The 16,914-nt window shown below is 48.0% G+C and overlaps 2 protein-coding genes across 3 annotated transcripts; both read left to right on the plus strand.

The window, feature by feature from the left end:
- Nucleotides 1-2,220: 2,220 nt before the first annotated feature.
- On the plus strand, nt 2,221-11,766 carry eloa (elongin A). Of its 2 annotated transcripts, XM_061759213.1 has the most exons (12): nt 2,224-2,375; nt 3,687-3,743; nt 3,809-3,921; nt 4,646-5,172; nt 5,969-6,297; nt 6,519-6,630; nt 6,711-6,863; nt 7,313-7,410; nt 9,310-9,490; nt 9,675-9,804; nt 10,469-10,617; nt 10,696-11,766. In XM_061759213.1, the coding sequence occupies exons 1-12, from the start codon at nt 2,304-2,306 to the stop codon at nt 10,755-10,757; spliced, it is 1,983 nt and encodes a 660-aa protein (XP_061615197.1). In that variant the 5' UTR covers nt 2,224-2,303; the 3' UTR covers nt 10,758-11,766. The 2 variants fall into 2 exon arrangements, with proteins under 2 accessions (XP_061615198.1, XP_061615197.1); XM_061759214.1 differs by lacking the exons at nt 10,469-10,617; nt 10,696-11,766 and having other exon boundaries at nt 2,221-2,375; nt 9,556-9,694.
- A 1,226-nt stretch (nt 11,767-12,992) lies between these two features.
- Nucleotides 12,993-16,511, plus strand: pithd1 (PITH (C-terminal proteasome-interacting domain of thioredoxin-like) domain containing 1). Its single transcript, XM_061759221.1, has 6 exons — nt 12,993-13,464; nt 13,977-14,020; nt 14,102-14,179; nt 14,754-14,858; nt 14,949-15,057; nt 16,106-16,511. The coding sequence occupies exons 1-6, from the start codon at nt 13,276-13,278 to the stop codon at nt 16,205-16,207; spliced, it is 627 nt and encodes a 208-aa protein (XP_061615205.1). The 5' UTR covers nt 12,993-13,275; the 3' UTR covers nt 16,208-16,511.
- Nucleotides 16,512-16,914: the final 403 nt, after the last annotated feature.

Genomic DNA, 16,914 nt, shown 5'->3' on the forward strand with positions numbered 1-16,914 from the left:
CCGCCTGTCGATCTCCCGTTCCATTCTTCCCTCACTCGGTCTCAGATTTGGAGGTGCCGATTCTCATCCCAGCCGCTTCACACTCGGCTGCGAACTGCTCCACTGAGAGTTGGCGGTCACGGCTTGATGAAGCCAGCAGAACCACATCATCTGCAAAAAGCAGAGATGCAATACTGAGGCCACCAAACCGGACCCCCTCTACGCCTCGGCTGCGCTTAGAGATTCTGTCCATAAAAGGTTATGAACAGAATCGGTGACTAAGGGCAGCCTTGGCGGAGTCCAACCCTCACCGGGAACGAGTCCGACTTACCTCCAGATATGCGGCAAACTCTGACTCTGGTCGTACAGGGACCGAACAGCCCGTATCAGGGGGTTCGGTACCCCATACTCCCGAAGCACCCCCCCACAGGACACCCCGAGGGACCCGGTCGAACGCCTTCTCCAAGTCCACAAAACACATGTAGACTGGTTGGGCGTGCACCCTCGGGGATCCTGCCGCGGGTGTAGAGCCGGTCCACTGTTCCACGGCCAGGACGAAAACCACACTGCTCCTCCTGGATCTGAGATTCGACTTCCCGACGGACCCTCCTCTCCAGCACCCGTGAATAGACCTTACCAGGGAGGCTGAGGAGTGTGATCCCCCTATAGTTGGAACACACCCTCCAGTCCCCCTTCTTAAAAAGGGGGGACCACCACCCCAGTCTGCCAGAGGCACTGTCCCCGATGTCCACGCGATGTTTCAGAGGCGTGTCAACCAGGGCAGCCCCACAACATCCAGAGCCTTTAGGAAATCCGGGCGAATCTCATCCACCCCCGGGGCCTTGCCACCGAAGAGCTTTTTAACCACCTTGGTGACCTCAACCCCAGAAATAGGAGAGCCCGCCTCAGAGAACCCAGACTCTGCTTCCTCATGGGAAGGCGTGTCGGTGGCATTGAGGAGGTCTTCGAAGTATTCTCCCCACCGGCTCACAACGTCTCGAGTCCAGGTCGGCAGCGCCCCATCCCCACTATACACAGTGTTGATGGGGCACTGCTTCCCCCTCCTGAGACGCCGGATGGTGGACCAGAGTTTCCTTGAAGCCGTCCAGAAGTCTTTCTCCGTGGCCTCACCGAACTCCTCCCATGCCCGAGTTTTTGCTTCAGTGACCACCAAAGCTGCATTCCGCTTGGCCAGCCGGTACCCATCAGCTCCCTCAGGAGTCCCACAGGCCAAAAAGGCTTCAGCTTGACGTCATCCCTCACCGCTGGTGTCCACCAACGGGTTCAGGGGTTTCCACCACGACAGCCACCGACCACCATACGGCCACCGCTCCGGTCGGCCGCCTCGGCAATGGAGGCGTGTAACACGGTCCACTCGGACTCGATGTCCCCCGCCTCCCCCGGAACGTGAGCGAAGTTCTGTCGGAGGTGGGAGTTGAAACTCCTTCTGACAGGGGATTCTGCCAGACGTTCCCAACAGACCCTCACAATACGTTTGGGCCCGCCAGGTCGGACCGGCATCTTCCCCCACCATGGGAGCCAACTCGCCACCAGGTGGTGATCAGTTGACAGCTCCGCCCCTCTCTTCACCCGAGTGTCCAAGACATGCGGCCGCAAAGTGCACACGTGGACACCCTTATGCTTGAACATGGTGTTCGTTATGGACACACTGCACCCGACCCCTATGGTCCCCCCTCCCTCGCTCGCCTTCGAGGCCTGGCTCCAGTGGGGAGCCCCGGTGACCCGCATCCGGGCAAGGGAAAAAGTGATTACATCAATTTACTCATCATCAGGGGTCTTTCAGCTGTGCTTTGTCTGGTCCCTCACCTAGGACCTGCTTGCCATGGGTCCCCCTGCCAGGGGCCTAAAACCCCAGTCATCTTAGTTCCTAGGATCACCGGGACACACAAACCACCCCACCACGATAAGGTGACGGCTCAAGGAGGGGACAATATTAACGTTTCTGACCAAATGTCCCATTTTAATCACAAATATGGATTTACAAATTAAATAAATACATTATAATTGAATTCTCTGGTAACACACCGAATCATTTTTAAATCAAATAAATAAATAAATACATATAAAGATAATTTCCCAAAAGATCTCAGCTGCTGTGACCTACTTCCGAGTTTCATGAACTTTCCGTAAATGTTTAATATTCCGACCTGTATTTTCTGGGAATATAATATTTAATTCCATTTTTTAACGTTGAATATTTTATATTTGTGTTCAAAACGCCGCGTTGATTTAGCGGAAACTTTTCCTCCCTGCTGCTGTTGAGATGAAGTCGCTTCCGGGGCCAGCATTTGCCAGCAGTTAACATGGCGGAGGAGCTGCTGGAAACAGTGGACAGACTTCAGTCCCGGCTCATGGAGAGCCCGGAGCCGCGAAAGGTAACAAATGTGCCGATGTCAACGAGGGGTCAGACGAAGAGTTTAACGGCGGCCTTTTCCCATCCCGAGGCCGTTTGTCACCAGAACCCCGAACGTACGCAGGCCTCGGCAGGTCCCGCAGAGTAGCGTAGGGTCTGATACGATGCGTTCAATGACATCTGGATAATCGGGTAGCCGTTTGTGGTGGCAATCGGCTCATTCACAAACCCATCTATGGTCTTCTCGTGATGACATTGTATGGGTGACAATTTAATAACCAATGCATTGTCTAGGTTTAAGTGTATTACGTACTTACATTCACTCAGCTTCAGTTCAAGGGTAGTCACTCTCCTGTTGACATGTTTTAATTATACACACACATGTACAATCGGATCCATATTAGGACAAGTGTCAGATAACAAATGTCAATAAAATCAGTTTTTGTCAGTTTGTTGTCTAACACTACACTGCAATTTTAGCCATTAGTGGAATATTTTGTTTATTACTATTCCGTATGACACACAATGATGGACAGTGTATGACTACATAACAAGAGTCATTTAGTCTTACTTTCATATCTCTGAGTAATTTTCAACCTCTTTCTTGAAATACTAGTTGTCATCACTCATGCTTTTGTTCCGCTGACCGATAAAGTTGCCATATGTCCGACGGTGCTTGGACGCATCATGTGAGACGTCACGACACATAAAATAGGTTTTAGACTTTGGCCATTAAAACTTTGAAAAACCGTAACGGATTCTAACGGCTGTTAGGTTAACACACATGCTTCGTTTATTCAGGGAAATCCACCACGAGTCGTTTAATTTAATGTCGAGTCATTTGTGAACCATTGTAGGCCATTGTAGCCGCTAGCTGAGCGGCTAGCATACGGTGACATTTAAAAAACGCCATTCTGGGTATGAACGAGCAAAAACTCTAAATGGCCACTTCAGTTGGGCCTGTGTCGTTTGTGTTAACTCTGGATCACGTTCTGTAAAGCCACACAACAAAGGAAATAAAAATAACAATATTAGGACATCCCCTTTGTCAATGCAGAAATGTGTTTGTGTTGCCACAGCATAGCAGACATGTTCCCTAGCAGCAAAATAACACACTAAACAAAATGACTTCTTTTGACGCAATCCACTTTTTAAATATGTAAAGGAGGATAACCTGAAACCACAAAGACGTCATGTTTGATAATAGCTGTGTGTGGTTTACGCAGGTGGCTGTTAATTACGCGGTGGTTATAATGATTCATTTTAAAAGCAGCTTGAGGCTTAAAACTCCAAAACAGTAAGTAGTGATGTTCTTTTGTGTGTTTTGTTTTAGCTCCTCAAGACGCTTAAAAGACTCGACGAGGTGCCGATGACCGTCGACATCCTGGTGGTGAGCTTGACCGTCACGTGTTCATCTCGTGTGTTCGTTTCAAGCAACGGTTTGTGTTTTGCCAGGAAACTGGAGTGGGAAAAACTGTGAACTCTTTTCGGAAACATGAAGTAGCCGCCGAGGTGGCCAAAAACCTGGTAGCCAAGTGGAAGAAGCTCGTCCCGCAGTCGGCCGACAGGTACGCTAGCCACGTTTGGTCCAAACTTTCATACGTTGCCGACTGGAATCTTGTTCACGGTTCACATAGGGCCATATTCTCCCGTTGGTGACTAAGTCTTCTTTTTCCACGCTTTGCTTACACACTGTCAAGGTGCGGCGATTCTCCCGTAATGACCTCTGACATGCCCGTATGTGTACCGAGCGAATATGCGCCACTCGAAGTCTGTGGGAGGCTGCAAGTCCCGGAAGGTGGAGTTTCCCTGAGACGTGATTGCCATAGCAATGCGCGAGTCAGCGGCTGGGCGCACAGGGGCCAATCAAAATGTGCAATACGAGGTTTCACCCTCCTGGGGCGCTAGACTTACTTCAGCCTCTGGAGTGCGGACGAGAAAACGCGCTTAAGACTTTGGGAGAATGCGCGCTAGGCCAGATATGAGACGGAACGCTCACACTTCGGGGTTACGCCAGAAAACGAAGTGGGCGGCAGAATGGGCGCAGTCGGAAAAGCGCGGAGCTGCGCGTCTTTTCTGATTCAGCGTACGGGAGAATATGGCCCATGGTCGCTGCTCAGTGTAAATGTCAATTACGCTAGCTTTAGGTGAAGGTTAAAAAAAATAACACTCGCTCACTGTCCACATGACGTTGGCCGTGCGACATATTAGGTCCCGCTTTCTGGCGTAGGTTCCGAATGTTAAAACTCACAAAAAGAACATTTTCATCCCTTTTCTTGTATTCATCGACAGTCGAAGCAGCAACAGTCTCGTGAAAGATGCACCGCGGTCACATTCTCGAGACGCCGACATGGCCGTCCGTAGACGCCGGCGTGAACACTCCCCCGAGGAAGAGGAGCCTTCCTACGTCCAAGACGAGGAAGACGAAGGAGGGGAGGAGGAAGAAGAGGGGCGAGGCTATCGCACCGACGGCTCCCCCTCGCCACCCCGCCACCGGCGATACAGCCCCCCGCAGCCAGCGAGCGACCGGTCGGACAGGTTCGACAGCCCCGAGCCCGAGCCCGAGCCAGAGCCAGAGCCCAGCCCTCCCCCTCCCCGTCTGCCGCCGCTTCCCCGCAAAGACCACAAACACGTCAAACACGGAACGCTCGACAGAGCTGACAAGAACCGCCGCCGTCACGCCGACCTCCCGCCCTCGAGCCGCGGCGACGGGAAGAAGCGGAGCGCCGCCAGAGAGCGCGGCCCGGCCGCAAAGTCCGCCAAGCGCGACAGGAAGTCGGACGGGAGCAAGCGGGAGGAGGCCAGCAAGGAAGATGAAGGTGAGACTTGAATTGGGTGACTGCTGAATTCACAACTGAATTTCCCAATTTCCCTGGAATTCCACGTTTTCCACCCCAAAAAATCATTCCAGTGAGTGAGATGTTGAACTAAATCGTTCCTCCAGACACGTCGTCATGAGACAAAATGTGTATTTCAAACAACCCAATCTGTACATTTGCCTGATAGGCTGCTAGATTAGTGCCAAGCCGTCATGGGCAAATGCCATCGACACGGGCGAACGAGACCGGAACTGTTGCTCGCGCCCTCACCAGGACGACGGCACCACACGACCCGACCGGCGCTCATATAGGCCTATATAGTTGGTATAGAAATATAGAACGTAGAGTCAGTGTCCTCTAATGAGGAAAACGCTTGGACGGCCATCAAATCCCAAATATCGGGGTGATGGTTGAAGCGGGCATCGGTAGAGATGTCCATTCAAATTTTGGTGACAGTTGCTCACACTTTTGTCACATTAAGCGACGTAAATTTCTTTATTGATGAAATTTGGACTGACCCAGCGGTGCCGGTGTCTGTAAGGTACATGATGCCGTATGGCTGTCTTATACTGCCCCCAGGTGGCTAAGGTGCGCGCACCAGGAGGAGCAGCACAATATGCATTCAATTGGAAAGTGTGCCATAAAGATCTGTCTGTAACAATTGTAACAATGAACCGCAGGGGCTTATTTCCTTTCACAGAGCAAATTGTATTCCTCTTTTTTTTTGAATTCAGTCGATTGACAAAATAATTTTGGGATGCCTTTGGATCACGCTTTTCCATCCGCCTGTTGCCAGGGCGACTGCAAGCGCAGAAGCACTGGCCCGGCAGCGAGGAGGACAACGAGGATTTTGAGACGCCCACCATGTCCTTCGAGTCCTTCCTCACGTACGACGCGCCCACGTCTTCCGTTAAGAAGAAGAAGAAAAAGAACGCACCGGCATCCTCGTCCTCGTGCGGTCGCCCTTCTCGCTCCTCCTCGACGACGACGACGACGACGACTTCCCGTCGCGCCGCTCGGCCTGACGCGTCCTCGTCCTCCAAAGGGAGCAAAACCAACGGCGCTCAGAGCGCAAAGAGGTCTCGCACGGGGTCGGCTTCGGCCGCGCCGGAAAAACGCAAAAGGGTAAGAAGGCAAGCTCAAGTCGTACCGGAGCCGTTTAGGGCCCGAGAGATGAATCGGGCGATATTTTCCCTGTACACATTTTTTTTTCCCCCACTTCATATGTACTAATCCTTTACAACAATAATGTTGTAATGAGCTACATTACAAGAAAATCAGTATCGATATCTCAAATGGGAGCGTACAGACGCGATATCACCGTACGCGCCTGCGTCTCGTTGCAGGCGGCGGAGGCCGTCCCGCCTCTTCCCGAAATGCCGCTGCCGGCCATCCAGCCCGATTACCGACCGCTGCCCTCCATCGACGTCACGCCGCTGTCGCCGCAGCGGCGGAAAGGTAACGATGAACCCCGTCGAGCGCTTTCCCGCTTGGCGCGCTTCCGACCGCGCCTGACTCGATCGCCCGTCTCGTCGCAGGTCCCGTCTTCAGCGACGAAGACGACGCCGGCTTCACGGGCAAGCGCTTCAACTCCAAGATGGTGGTCTACTCGGGATCCAAGACCGCCTACCTGCCGCGGATGATGACGCTGTACGAGCAGTGCATCCGCGTGCTGCAGAACAACATCGACTGTAAGTTTGTCGACATACGCGTACATGCGTTTGTTTCAGTTGTTCAATTTCAAAAAACAACTTCTAAATTGAACTAATGAAATAGATTGACCACAGATTTCACGATTTTATTCCAGCAACATGGCAATAAATTAGTGTCAAAAGCTTAAGTTCAATTCAAAAAGTGAAAGTCACATTATAGAGATGCAATATGTCATCATTTTTTAAAATATATGTATATATGTGTATCATTTTGATGATGACAGCTTCCAGCAAATGAAAGCCCAAAATTCAGTACCTCTAGAAACTAGAATATTCCGTAAGAAAGAATGGAAAAGATTTTGAATGTGGAAATTCGGCGGGAATTTTGCTGAAGGGATCCATATTGTGTGTGAGAACTGATTTCTGGAGATGTGCTCGTCTGTATCGTTTTTGCGTTTGCGCGCGTGACGGTTGTGGCGCTCTTGCAGCCATCGACGAGGTGGGGGGGGTCCCCTTCGAGATCCTGGAGCCCGTCCTGGAGCGCTGCACGCCGGAGCAGCTCTATCGCATCGAGCAGAGCAACCAGGTCGCAAATTGCCAGCACATTCATCATCCTCATCATCCTCATATTTCTTGCTTTCGTATGGACGACGTGTCCGTGACTACAATTGCTTCATTCAAATGTATTGCTTTTTCATTCAATAATTGGTAAATATATTTATATTTATAAGTCATTGTCAGAAACCTTCGCAAAATATGGATTTACATACACTTTTCACACGCTTTTATAGTTCAATTGATTATAAACAATACATTTGAGTGTACTTTAAAAACATCCATATAAAATAAAAAAAAAAGTACATTTTTAAAATGATTATTTCAATGAACTAAAACTTTAGCATATGACTCAGACATTTGAACGTTTATTTATTTTCTACAAATGAACCTGCCCATCAGTCCATTTTCAAATTCAAACATGACTCGCAATTCAAGTATATTTATGAATTTCAAATTCCTTCATCTAATGAAATTGTTTCAAATAGTTAACCAAGTTTTGATTATCTTTTTTCAAATTATTATTATTATTGCTGCTTAGTTAAAAACAAATCGAGTCCACTCTGGAAGTAAGTGAAAAGACGTTGCGTGCGCTAGCAAGCGACTGTTGCACCTTTGGAGTTGTCCGACCCCGCGGGGCTCGTCGCCACGGCGCCGCCGTACGCGTCGACGACCGCATTGCATTGTGGGACGTGGCGGCCATTTTGGGCTGGCGGTATCCACGGCGAAGCCAAACAAGCCTGTGTAGTCGGGCGGCGTGAAAGGCAGTTTAGAAAATGCAAGAAAGCGAAGGCGGCCGGCTCTCGGACCGCGGCCCCGGGTGGAACCCGGGCGGACTCGCGCCTCCCTCGGTGCGCTTCGCACTCGCCGGGGCTTGGACGGCTGCATCCACCGACGCTTAAGTTTTGATTTGACTCCACTCTCGTTTGGTGTTAAGGGGTCTCTGGGTGTGGAGAAAAGGGCCATACAGATTGGACAAATTATGATTATTATTATTACAATACATTTTGCCAAACTAAACTGGACAGCGAGATAGCAAACATGAACACCTTTCTAATGCTTACCAATTGTTTCTTTCTCTTCTCAACAGTAACGTTTAGGCTTCCTAATACCATTATTACGTAACAAGTTTCGCTTTCTTCGCAGCTAAACTGAGGGCAAAAAAACAAAGACATTTATGCGACGTGAGAAGAGGCGCAACTGAACCTCGGGCAGCCATTCCGGCCGGGACTCGCCGAACCAAAAATAGTGCGGGAACTGGAGCTGAAACGATGATCGAGTAACTCCGAGCAAAATCTCCGCCAGGAAGCAGGGATCGTTTTTCCACACAGACTAAGATGCCGAAAAAAGGTCCAAAATCTGGGATCATTTCGCACTTCCAAAAACAACTCGTTAAACGATCGCTAATACAAGGTACTTTATCCATGTCAGCTAGTTGAATTTTGCCTTCCACCGCTAGTTGTAACGGATCATAACGCCCTGAACAAGTGGACACATTTCGACACTGCCGCTGGCGCACTTTCAATCGCTTCCCTGAACGAGCGCGAAGCAAATACACCTAAACAATCAAACATGATGGCCACAACTGGCGCCCAGACCAGCTAACCGTTAGCCAGTTAACAGCTCGCGACGGCTAACTTGACTTTCGGTCGCCGACGCCCACATCCTTTTACAGCCATACACACTCAAAGTCACAGATGAACAGTCCTTAATTATAAATAATACAATTTCAAAATAAAAGAAGGAATTTCACGCACATTTCTCTTATTTTTTACATCGACCGTTATTCTTATTACCATCATCCCTTTCATTACCTCATCCACGTGCAAATGAGCTGGCCCATCTGCCAGTTTTCAAACTCAAACGCGGCCGTCGAGCGCGACCGTTCGGAGACGTTGTGACCGAGGAGGACGTTTGCGTGTTTGCTCAGTGGTTCACGGAGGACTCGGACGAGCTGTGGATGCGCCACTGTCAGCGTGACTTCAAGCGCGAGACGCCGCAGGAGTACGAGTCCTGGCGGGAAATGTACCTGCGGCTGCACGACGAGCGGGAGGCGCGCCTGCGCAGGCTCACGCAGAACATCAGCATGGCGCACGCCAACAAACCCAAAGGTAAAGGCGGGCGTTCTCCCATTTGTAGGGAAGACAGAAGAAATATGTTTCATTGGTGTTCTCAGATTATGAGGGCGTCCTTTGAAAAAGGTCTTCCCTGTCAGCGGTCCCTGGACCCCAAACGCTTGAGCACCCCCGTGTCGGAGTGTTCCGGGCTTGAGTGCGCTCTGCTTTTGTCCGGCAGAGCGGCAAGTCAAGATGGCCTTCGTCAACTCCGTGGCCAAGCCGCCTCGTGACGTCCGCCGCCGCCAAGAAAAGTTTGGGACCACCAACGGCTCTTCGGCCGCCTCCGTCGCTGCCGCCACGCCCATCAAGTCAGAATCGCATCCAAAACAAATCTGAAATCTTTTGGGATTTTTTGGTTTTTATAGGGGGGGGGGGGGGGGGGGGGGGGAGTATTGTTTTGTTATGATATGGGGTCAGTACACTAATGTCAAACATCATATGGGGTCATACTCGTATAATTTGATCAATAAAGATAGAGACAAAAATTAATTCAGCTATTTTTTGATGCCGCCTTGGTTTTTATGGGGAAATGATATTATAATGACAAATGCTTAAAGCAAAAGAGACTTCAACGTATATTTAAACACCAAAATATTCCATACCAAACGTTTGCTTGATGGTGAGCTATAATGTGAAATTCCATCGATGGGCAAATGGACATGAGCATAGATGTTACGATAATTATAAAACTCGAAACAACTGCTACTTACTTACACACACGCAGCAGTAACGCAGAAAAAGTGCTCTGTGGGAACGAGAACAGTTACTGGAGCTTCGTGAAGGCTCTTAATTACGCTGCGTGTCTTCCAGTAGAGCTCAGTGCTGCCCCGCATGTTGTGGCGCAAAGTGGTACTACACTGAAGACACGCAATTCTCAATTCAGACTTGCATGTATACTGTAAAAAAAGGGTTTAAAACCATTGCTTACAAATCTGCGATTAAAATATGGGGTTCACTCTACTCCTCTTCCAGAATAAGACCGGCCACCATCGACTACTCCGGCGAGTCCAGTCACTCGTCGTCGTCGTCGTCGTCTCTGCTCAACCCTTCCCCCGGGTCGTCACGATCCTCGGCAACCGGCGCGGGTGGACCCGCGTGCCGGGACAAACCGCAAGTCAAAAGTAAGTTTGGTTCAAATACTGCTTGCCAAGTAAGTCACTTCTACATCTTATTATGCCCCTTTCTCTCCCCCCGCCCAGAAATCGCCCCCATGATGGCCAAAACTATCAAAGCTTTCAAGAACAGATTCTCACGCCGATAAATGTTTGGAATTGAACGCTTTTACCAAAGGCAGCGAGCGTCCTTGAAACATATTTCCAACTGAACGTGAACTCTGTGGGGTTGGTGGGAAAAAGGGCAGAGCTTTTATTTAATTTGGGCTCTTGGGGGGGGGGAAGATATTTAAATGACAGTCGTGTCAGTGGGGAAACAAAAAAAAAAAGTTTTTTTAGGAAGCCATTGCACAAACCTACACCAGACATGACGGGGGCTAAGTGATAATTTAAGTGTGACTGCAATGTCCGCATAAAATACTCATTTGGAGCCACAAAATACAAAACTGCGGCTACCGATTAGATGTAACCAGCTCACGAAATACTCATTTCATATTATTATTCCTGGTTAGCTGGCTAGGAAATGGAGCGCACCCTCTGTATAAATTGTAACGCTAGAGGATGGCTAAGGTGCGCTCCATTTGCTTACCCAGAGGTCCAAGTTGTTCATAGGAATCATGTTAAACCCACAAATGAGTATTTCATGCGCACATTATATCTATTTCGTGCCCACAATTGAGTATATCATGTCTGGAGCTCTGTAGACACTAACATTGTTTTTAAAAAAATATATATATATTAAGGATGGGCCATTTGTTTTTATGAGTACAACATGAATTTACTTTTGGTGGAAACATGAGCATTGTGTCTTTTAAATCAAGTGACTGCTCCAAAGTAACACAATTCAGCATTTGGCTTTTTTGGTGGGAGGCAAAAGGATCAACGAGCTCTGCTGTCCAGCGTGCGTGCGTCCTGTGTGTAAATATCCACTTGATCTGCTTCACTGTGACCAACCAGAAGATGAGGAATCAGGAAAAATGCCCACCACAAGCTTGATTTTAAGAAATGTATTTATGACATTATTAACCACGTAGACCAGACGCCCCTGCTCATCTTTGGCGCGTAAAAAGGAATTAGATGGCAAACCTGCAATTTTATTAGATTTTAATAAATGTTATATGGTCCTTTTTTTATTAAATTTGACTTTTTTTGCCCAAACTGTTTGTGCGTGTTTTAGTCTTTGGTGTACATGATCATAAAGGGAGATGGAGGCGCCCCTCTCGTGTCATGTTTTGCTACATATAATATAGACATATTCACTATCAGCTCTGTGTTACTGGAAGGCAATAGCAACAGCAGACTAATTTATATTATATATTTTATAATTAACAGTCTATGCTGGCCAGTTGCTCACAACTTATCACTTACTATACTTTTTTTCAATTTACTAATGAAGTAATCTTGTCGCACAATAATATTATTTGTTATTGTAATTTATAATACGTGGGGATCCTTTAAATGTGATCTTGACAAAAAAATGACATTTTAAAGGTACTATTTTAAAAATGTATATGTATACGTTACGGTTATCGCTGTCCATTTAATATTTTATGTAAACTAGAAATTTACTGAGATGAAAAAGGGCATTTTCTTTTTTTAATTCAAATTAATTAATTTCAAATTTCACTAAATGTTTATTCATTTAAAATAGATTACATTTACAATTAGAACTAGTTTATTTTCTGAAACGAATGTAATAAATTATAAACAATTTTGTAGAACACATTTTTTAAACCTAAATCTACGAATGACCTAGCCCATGTGTGTGTTTGCCCCCCCCCCCCCGATTTAAATAAAGCCCTCTTGGGATTGTGCAATCTCCTGACCTTTATGCCACCTTTCCTTAACCTTTGTTGGATCCAGTCACGGGGTCAAGGAGACGCAAGAAGGGGCCTCCTTTCACTGTCCGAAATCAATTCGGCTCCATGACAACCATCGAGTCAAAGTTTATGTTCATATTGCTCTTTTTCACGAAGACTGTATTCTTTATGCGCATTTGTTTATGTATACTATTATATGACTATTTCTTTTATTATGATAAAAGTTGTATTTGATTGTTTTTAGTCTCTCGCGTGACACTAGTGTGATGCTTGAAATCCTGCTGGTGTACTGAAGGATTGTGACTAATACATTTGCTTTCCTATCGTGAAGGTTGCTCAGCAGTTCTTCCCGAAACATCTCGTCGAAGTCCAACGAGCCACCTCTAAGTACTTTCGGTTCATCTCGCTCGGATAGGATCGGAAACTATAGACGAAACCTGACCTTTATTTTGAAAGTATCCACCATGGGAGGGGCATTATGATGGCGAGTAAACACATATTATGAGTAAATGTGGATATTGGTACAGTATGTGTGTGTGTGTGAATGAGGGCAGTTTCTTGTTGGGGGGGATGAAGAAAGGAAGCCAACGGTCTGAGCCACACTCCGGAACAGAAGGTGGCGCTGCAAGTGCACCAATTAGCTCGATGCACCCGCCGTAAAACAACAAGAAGGCGACACAATCAAGCCGGAAGTAAATACCAATCTCGCGTTGTTTGGAAGTCGCGTGTTTCGCACGAAAGTGAAACTCGTTGACGTTTTGGCTCCTTCACATCGGCTCGTCCCTCCGTCCCTCGCTGGCTCCTTCGCGGACGCTCGGTACGCAAAGGCTCCGTGTCTGTCGCCTCCATGTCCGGCCACCACCACCGCGGCTGCGGCTGCGACTGCGAGGCCGCCCACGAACCCGCCGAGAGGGGCGTCGAGTACGGACTGTACCGGCGCATCGACACCGACAAGCTGCAGTGCCTGAACGAGAGCCGGGAAGGCGACGGCAGGCTGGTGTTCAAGCCGTGGGACCAGCGGCACGACCGCGACAAGGTCAACGCCTTGTGGGCTACTTAGCGGGGAAAGAGCGCAAAACGGTGACCTCATTCCATGCGTGACTGGGAGCAAACGTCGCACTGAATTTCAGTTGCTTTGGACATTTGCATGGGTACAATTTTAGCTGCATTTGAAAAAATGGCCGCAAAAGATCCGATTGTTTTTCATATCACTTCCTCCTCCTAATGCCGACGCTTGTGATTGGCTCGCTCTGGTCACGTGAGGCTAAAATATTATTATTATTCTTTTTGGGGTTATTAATGTCTAGCTGAATAATGAGATGTATTGTTATAATAACCCAGCCTGATCAACAGACTCCTAATCAATTTATGTATTTAATTTTTTTTATTTTATGTAATTTATTTTTTTTCACCAAAGGGATGGAAATAGAAAAAAGTTTGTTGAAGGCAGATTAATCCTAAACATAATCAACAGATGAATCAATGCATTAATTTAAGCATTATTTGCAGCCCTAATTGACAGTCTCCCCCTCCGCCTCCCCCGTCTAGTTTGTGGAGAGTGACGCCGACGAAGAGCTGCTGTTTAATATCCCGTAAGTTCTTCACAATCGTCCGGTTTGGGCGATCCGATTTCATCTTGCCGCTTTCGCTTTTTGATTTGTGTGGACTCTCAGGTTTACAGGCAGCGTCAAGCTGAAAGGCGTCATCGTCTCCGGAGAGGACGACGACTCGCACCCGGCAGAGATACGATTGTGAGTGTCACGCGACGCTCGCCGTGAAGGCTTTCTGCCTTGAGACGACGGCGAGCTCATTCATCCATCATGCGGCGTCTGGATAATATTTACAGTGCTTCACTTTATCCACATTTTGTTATCTTACAGTTGCATGCAGGTCAAAAACTCAAAATGATTTTGATGGAAGAAGACCTTTAGTTTGTTAAAAATGATTTCCAATTCAAAACATAAATTGATTGTGATTCAGTTCCTGGTTTGGTCTGCAACGTTTAAGAAAATCAGCCAAAATGATCGTTGTTTTCCCAAATCAAAGCAGATGTTTCCAATTGTCGTCTTCTGATAATCCGTCTGCGTTCATGGAGGGCGACGGAAATCAGAGATTTACTTTTGGGAGGCTCACATTCTGAGGGTTTGGACAATTTGAAGTTATACATGGTCTCTCAAAAAAGTGGCGCATTTATTCATTCGTGATGCGCTGTTTTAGAATAAAGGGACGGAAATTGAACAATATTCTGTTTGTTGGAAAAAAATCATCACTATTGATGATGAAAATAATGGTTCGTTGCGGACCTAATGGAGCCTTTCCTTCCAGGTACAAGAACATCCCTCAGATGTCCTTCGACGACACGGGCCGAGAACCGGAACAAGCTTTCCGCCTCAACAGAGACCCCGACGCTCAGCTGGAGTACCCGACCAAGTGAGTTCCTCCGTTCGCCCGAGGCGGCGGCAACACCGGCGCCGTGCGTCTCTGGCTCAGCGGCCCGCTTTTGAATCTTTTGACGTGCAGGATCGCCCGTTTCTCTGACGTCCGGCACCTCTCCATCCACATCTCCAAGAACTTCGGCGCCGAGAGCACGCGGGTCTACTACATCGGCCTCCGAGGAGAATACTCTGAGGTCGGTCTCGCGGCCGTCGTGGTGGAATTGAAAGCCGGGCCTTGACGTCTCGTGTTTTGACCATTTTTTGACTTGCGAGCGTAGACTTGAGATACGAGCGCTGTATGGTGCCAGTCAAATCGACTTGACAACAAGCAGCAGGTTGGCAAATTGTGAACAATTCTACAAAAACAAGCTTCTAGCTGTTTCAAGCCACTTCCGCTTGAGGTTTTCTGTTAAACTAAAGAGAAAACGGAGAATTACACTTTGTGTATTCAAAAGAGTCGTCAAAAGAAGGTCTGCTAGCTTCATGCTAATTAGCAAGTACGTTGCGCTTCTTTCACCCTTGAAAAGATTACGCACAAATGGTTCAGCACCAACACGTGGACAGATAATGTAACAGTACTCACAGTAGTCATGTGGGTCCGTTTCATCGAGTTTGATCAATAACGCCAAAGACACGGCCCACTGAATTTCCTCTTGAAAATCAATCGATTTGACTCATATGAGTGTTTGAATTATTGCCAGTTGTTATCCATCCTCCCAATTTCCGTACCGCTTCTCCTTCACGCGCGTCGCGGGCGTGCTGTCGTCTATCCCAGCTATCTGCAGGCGACCAGTTTGGGGCACACCCCGAACTGGTCGCCAGCCAATCGGAGGGCACATAGAAACAAACAACCATTGGCACTCGCATTCACACCTTCGGGCAATTTAGAGTCTTCAGTCAAGCTAGCGTGCATGTTTTGTGGATGTGGGGGGAAACCCACGCGGGCACGTTGTCTTTCTTTCCTGTTATGCAGTTTTGGACGTGTATTTCAGTGCACCGTTTTCTGTGTCAACGAGGATTGCCTTTACTATGAAATCACCCAAAACTTTTTGAAACTAGGACTTCAAGCCATAAGAGACATTTAGCAAGCGAAAACCAAGGCGGCATCAAAGCATGGCTAAATTGGAATTCTTTTCATGTGTCTTTCCCGTTATTGATCAGACGATATATAAAAATGAGCCATATGTAATATTTGATTGATGTCGAGTCGCCGCTGCTGACTGTTGTCGCTCTCCTTTGAAGGCTCACAGACACGAAGTGACGATCTGCAACTACGAGGCGTCGGCGAACCCCGCCGATCACAAAGTGGCGAGCGTTGTCCCGCGAACCAACTTCATTTCCTGAAGCTTCACGTTGGAGGAGGCCGTCGTCGACGCGGGTCAAGCGAGCGTGTTGTCGGCGAGCTAGTCGAGCGTGACGTGGACGCCGGGCGCTGAACTCTGACCGCCTTTCGGACGGACGTGCTCGAGTGTCGCGGGTTTTTCTTTTGCAATGAAGATGTAACTCGCTCGTTTGTCATCTGCTTCCGGTCGAATGCTCGGAGGCGTCCTTGCGGGACTTTCCCACGTCGACGAGGCTTCCCGAGGCGCCGCAACTACCTTGTGTGTCTTGTAGCGAGCTCGGCCAATAAAGCGCCCCCTGATTGTGATTGTGATTGTGATCGTGATTCTGATGTCAATTCAACGCGTCGTGTTGTACGTGTGCTCGCCACACACTTCACTGGGCGCACCCGCACGATTGCAAGACTGCTATCAAATCATTCACGGCAAAAAAACCATTTTCAGACCAAAGATGACACGAGATGATGTTTAGGCTTCGTTTGTGTTTGCATATCCATGTCTGTAGACACCAGGCATAAAGGCGAAAACATTTTAGCAAGTTGGGCTTCAAGGCCACCATAGTTACGCTTGTTAGCGGAGCGTACACAGGAAGTCAGCTAGCCTGTTTTCAGGTTTGCAGACGTGACGTTCTGCGTGTAGCAGATTTGCATCATCATTCCAAAATTTACGAATGGGCCATTTTTTGTAGCATTTTCTTGTTTTTTTTTTATA

The sequence above is a fragment of the Phyllopteryx taeniolatus genome, chromosome 21 (assembly GCF_024500385.1).
Source record: "Phyllopteryx taeniolatus isolate TA_2022b chromosome 21, UOR_Ptae_1.2, whole genome shotgun sequence".
NCBI lineage: Eukaryota > Metazoa > Chordata > Actinopteri > Syngnathiformes > Syngnathidae > Phyllopteryx > Phyllopteryx taeniolatus.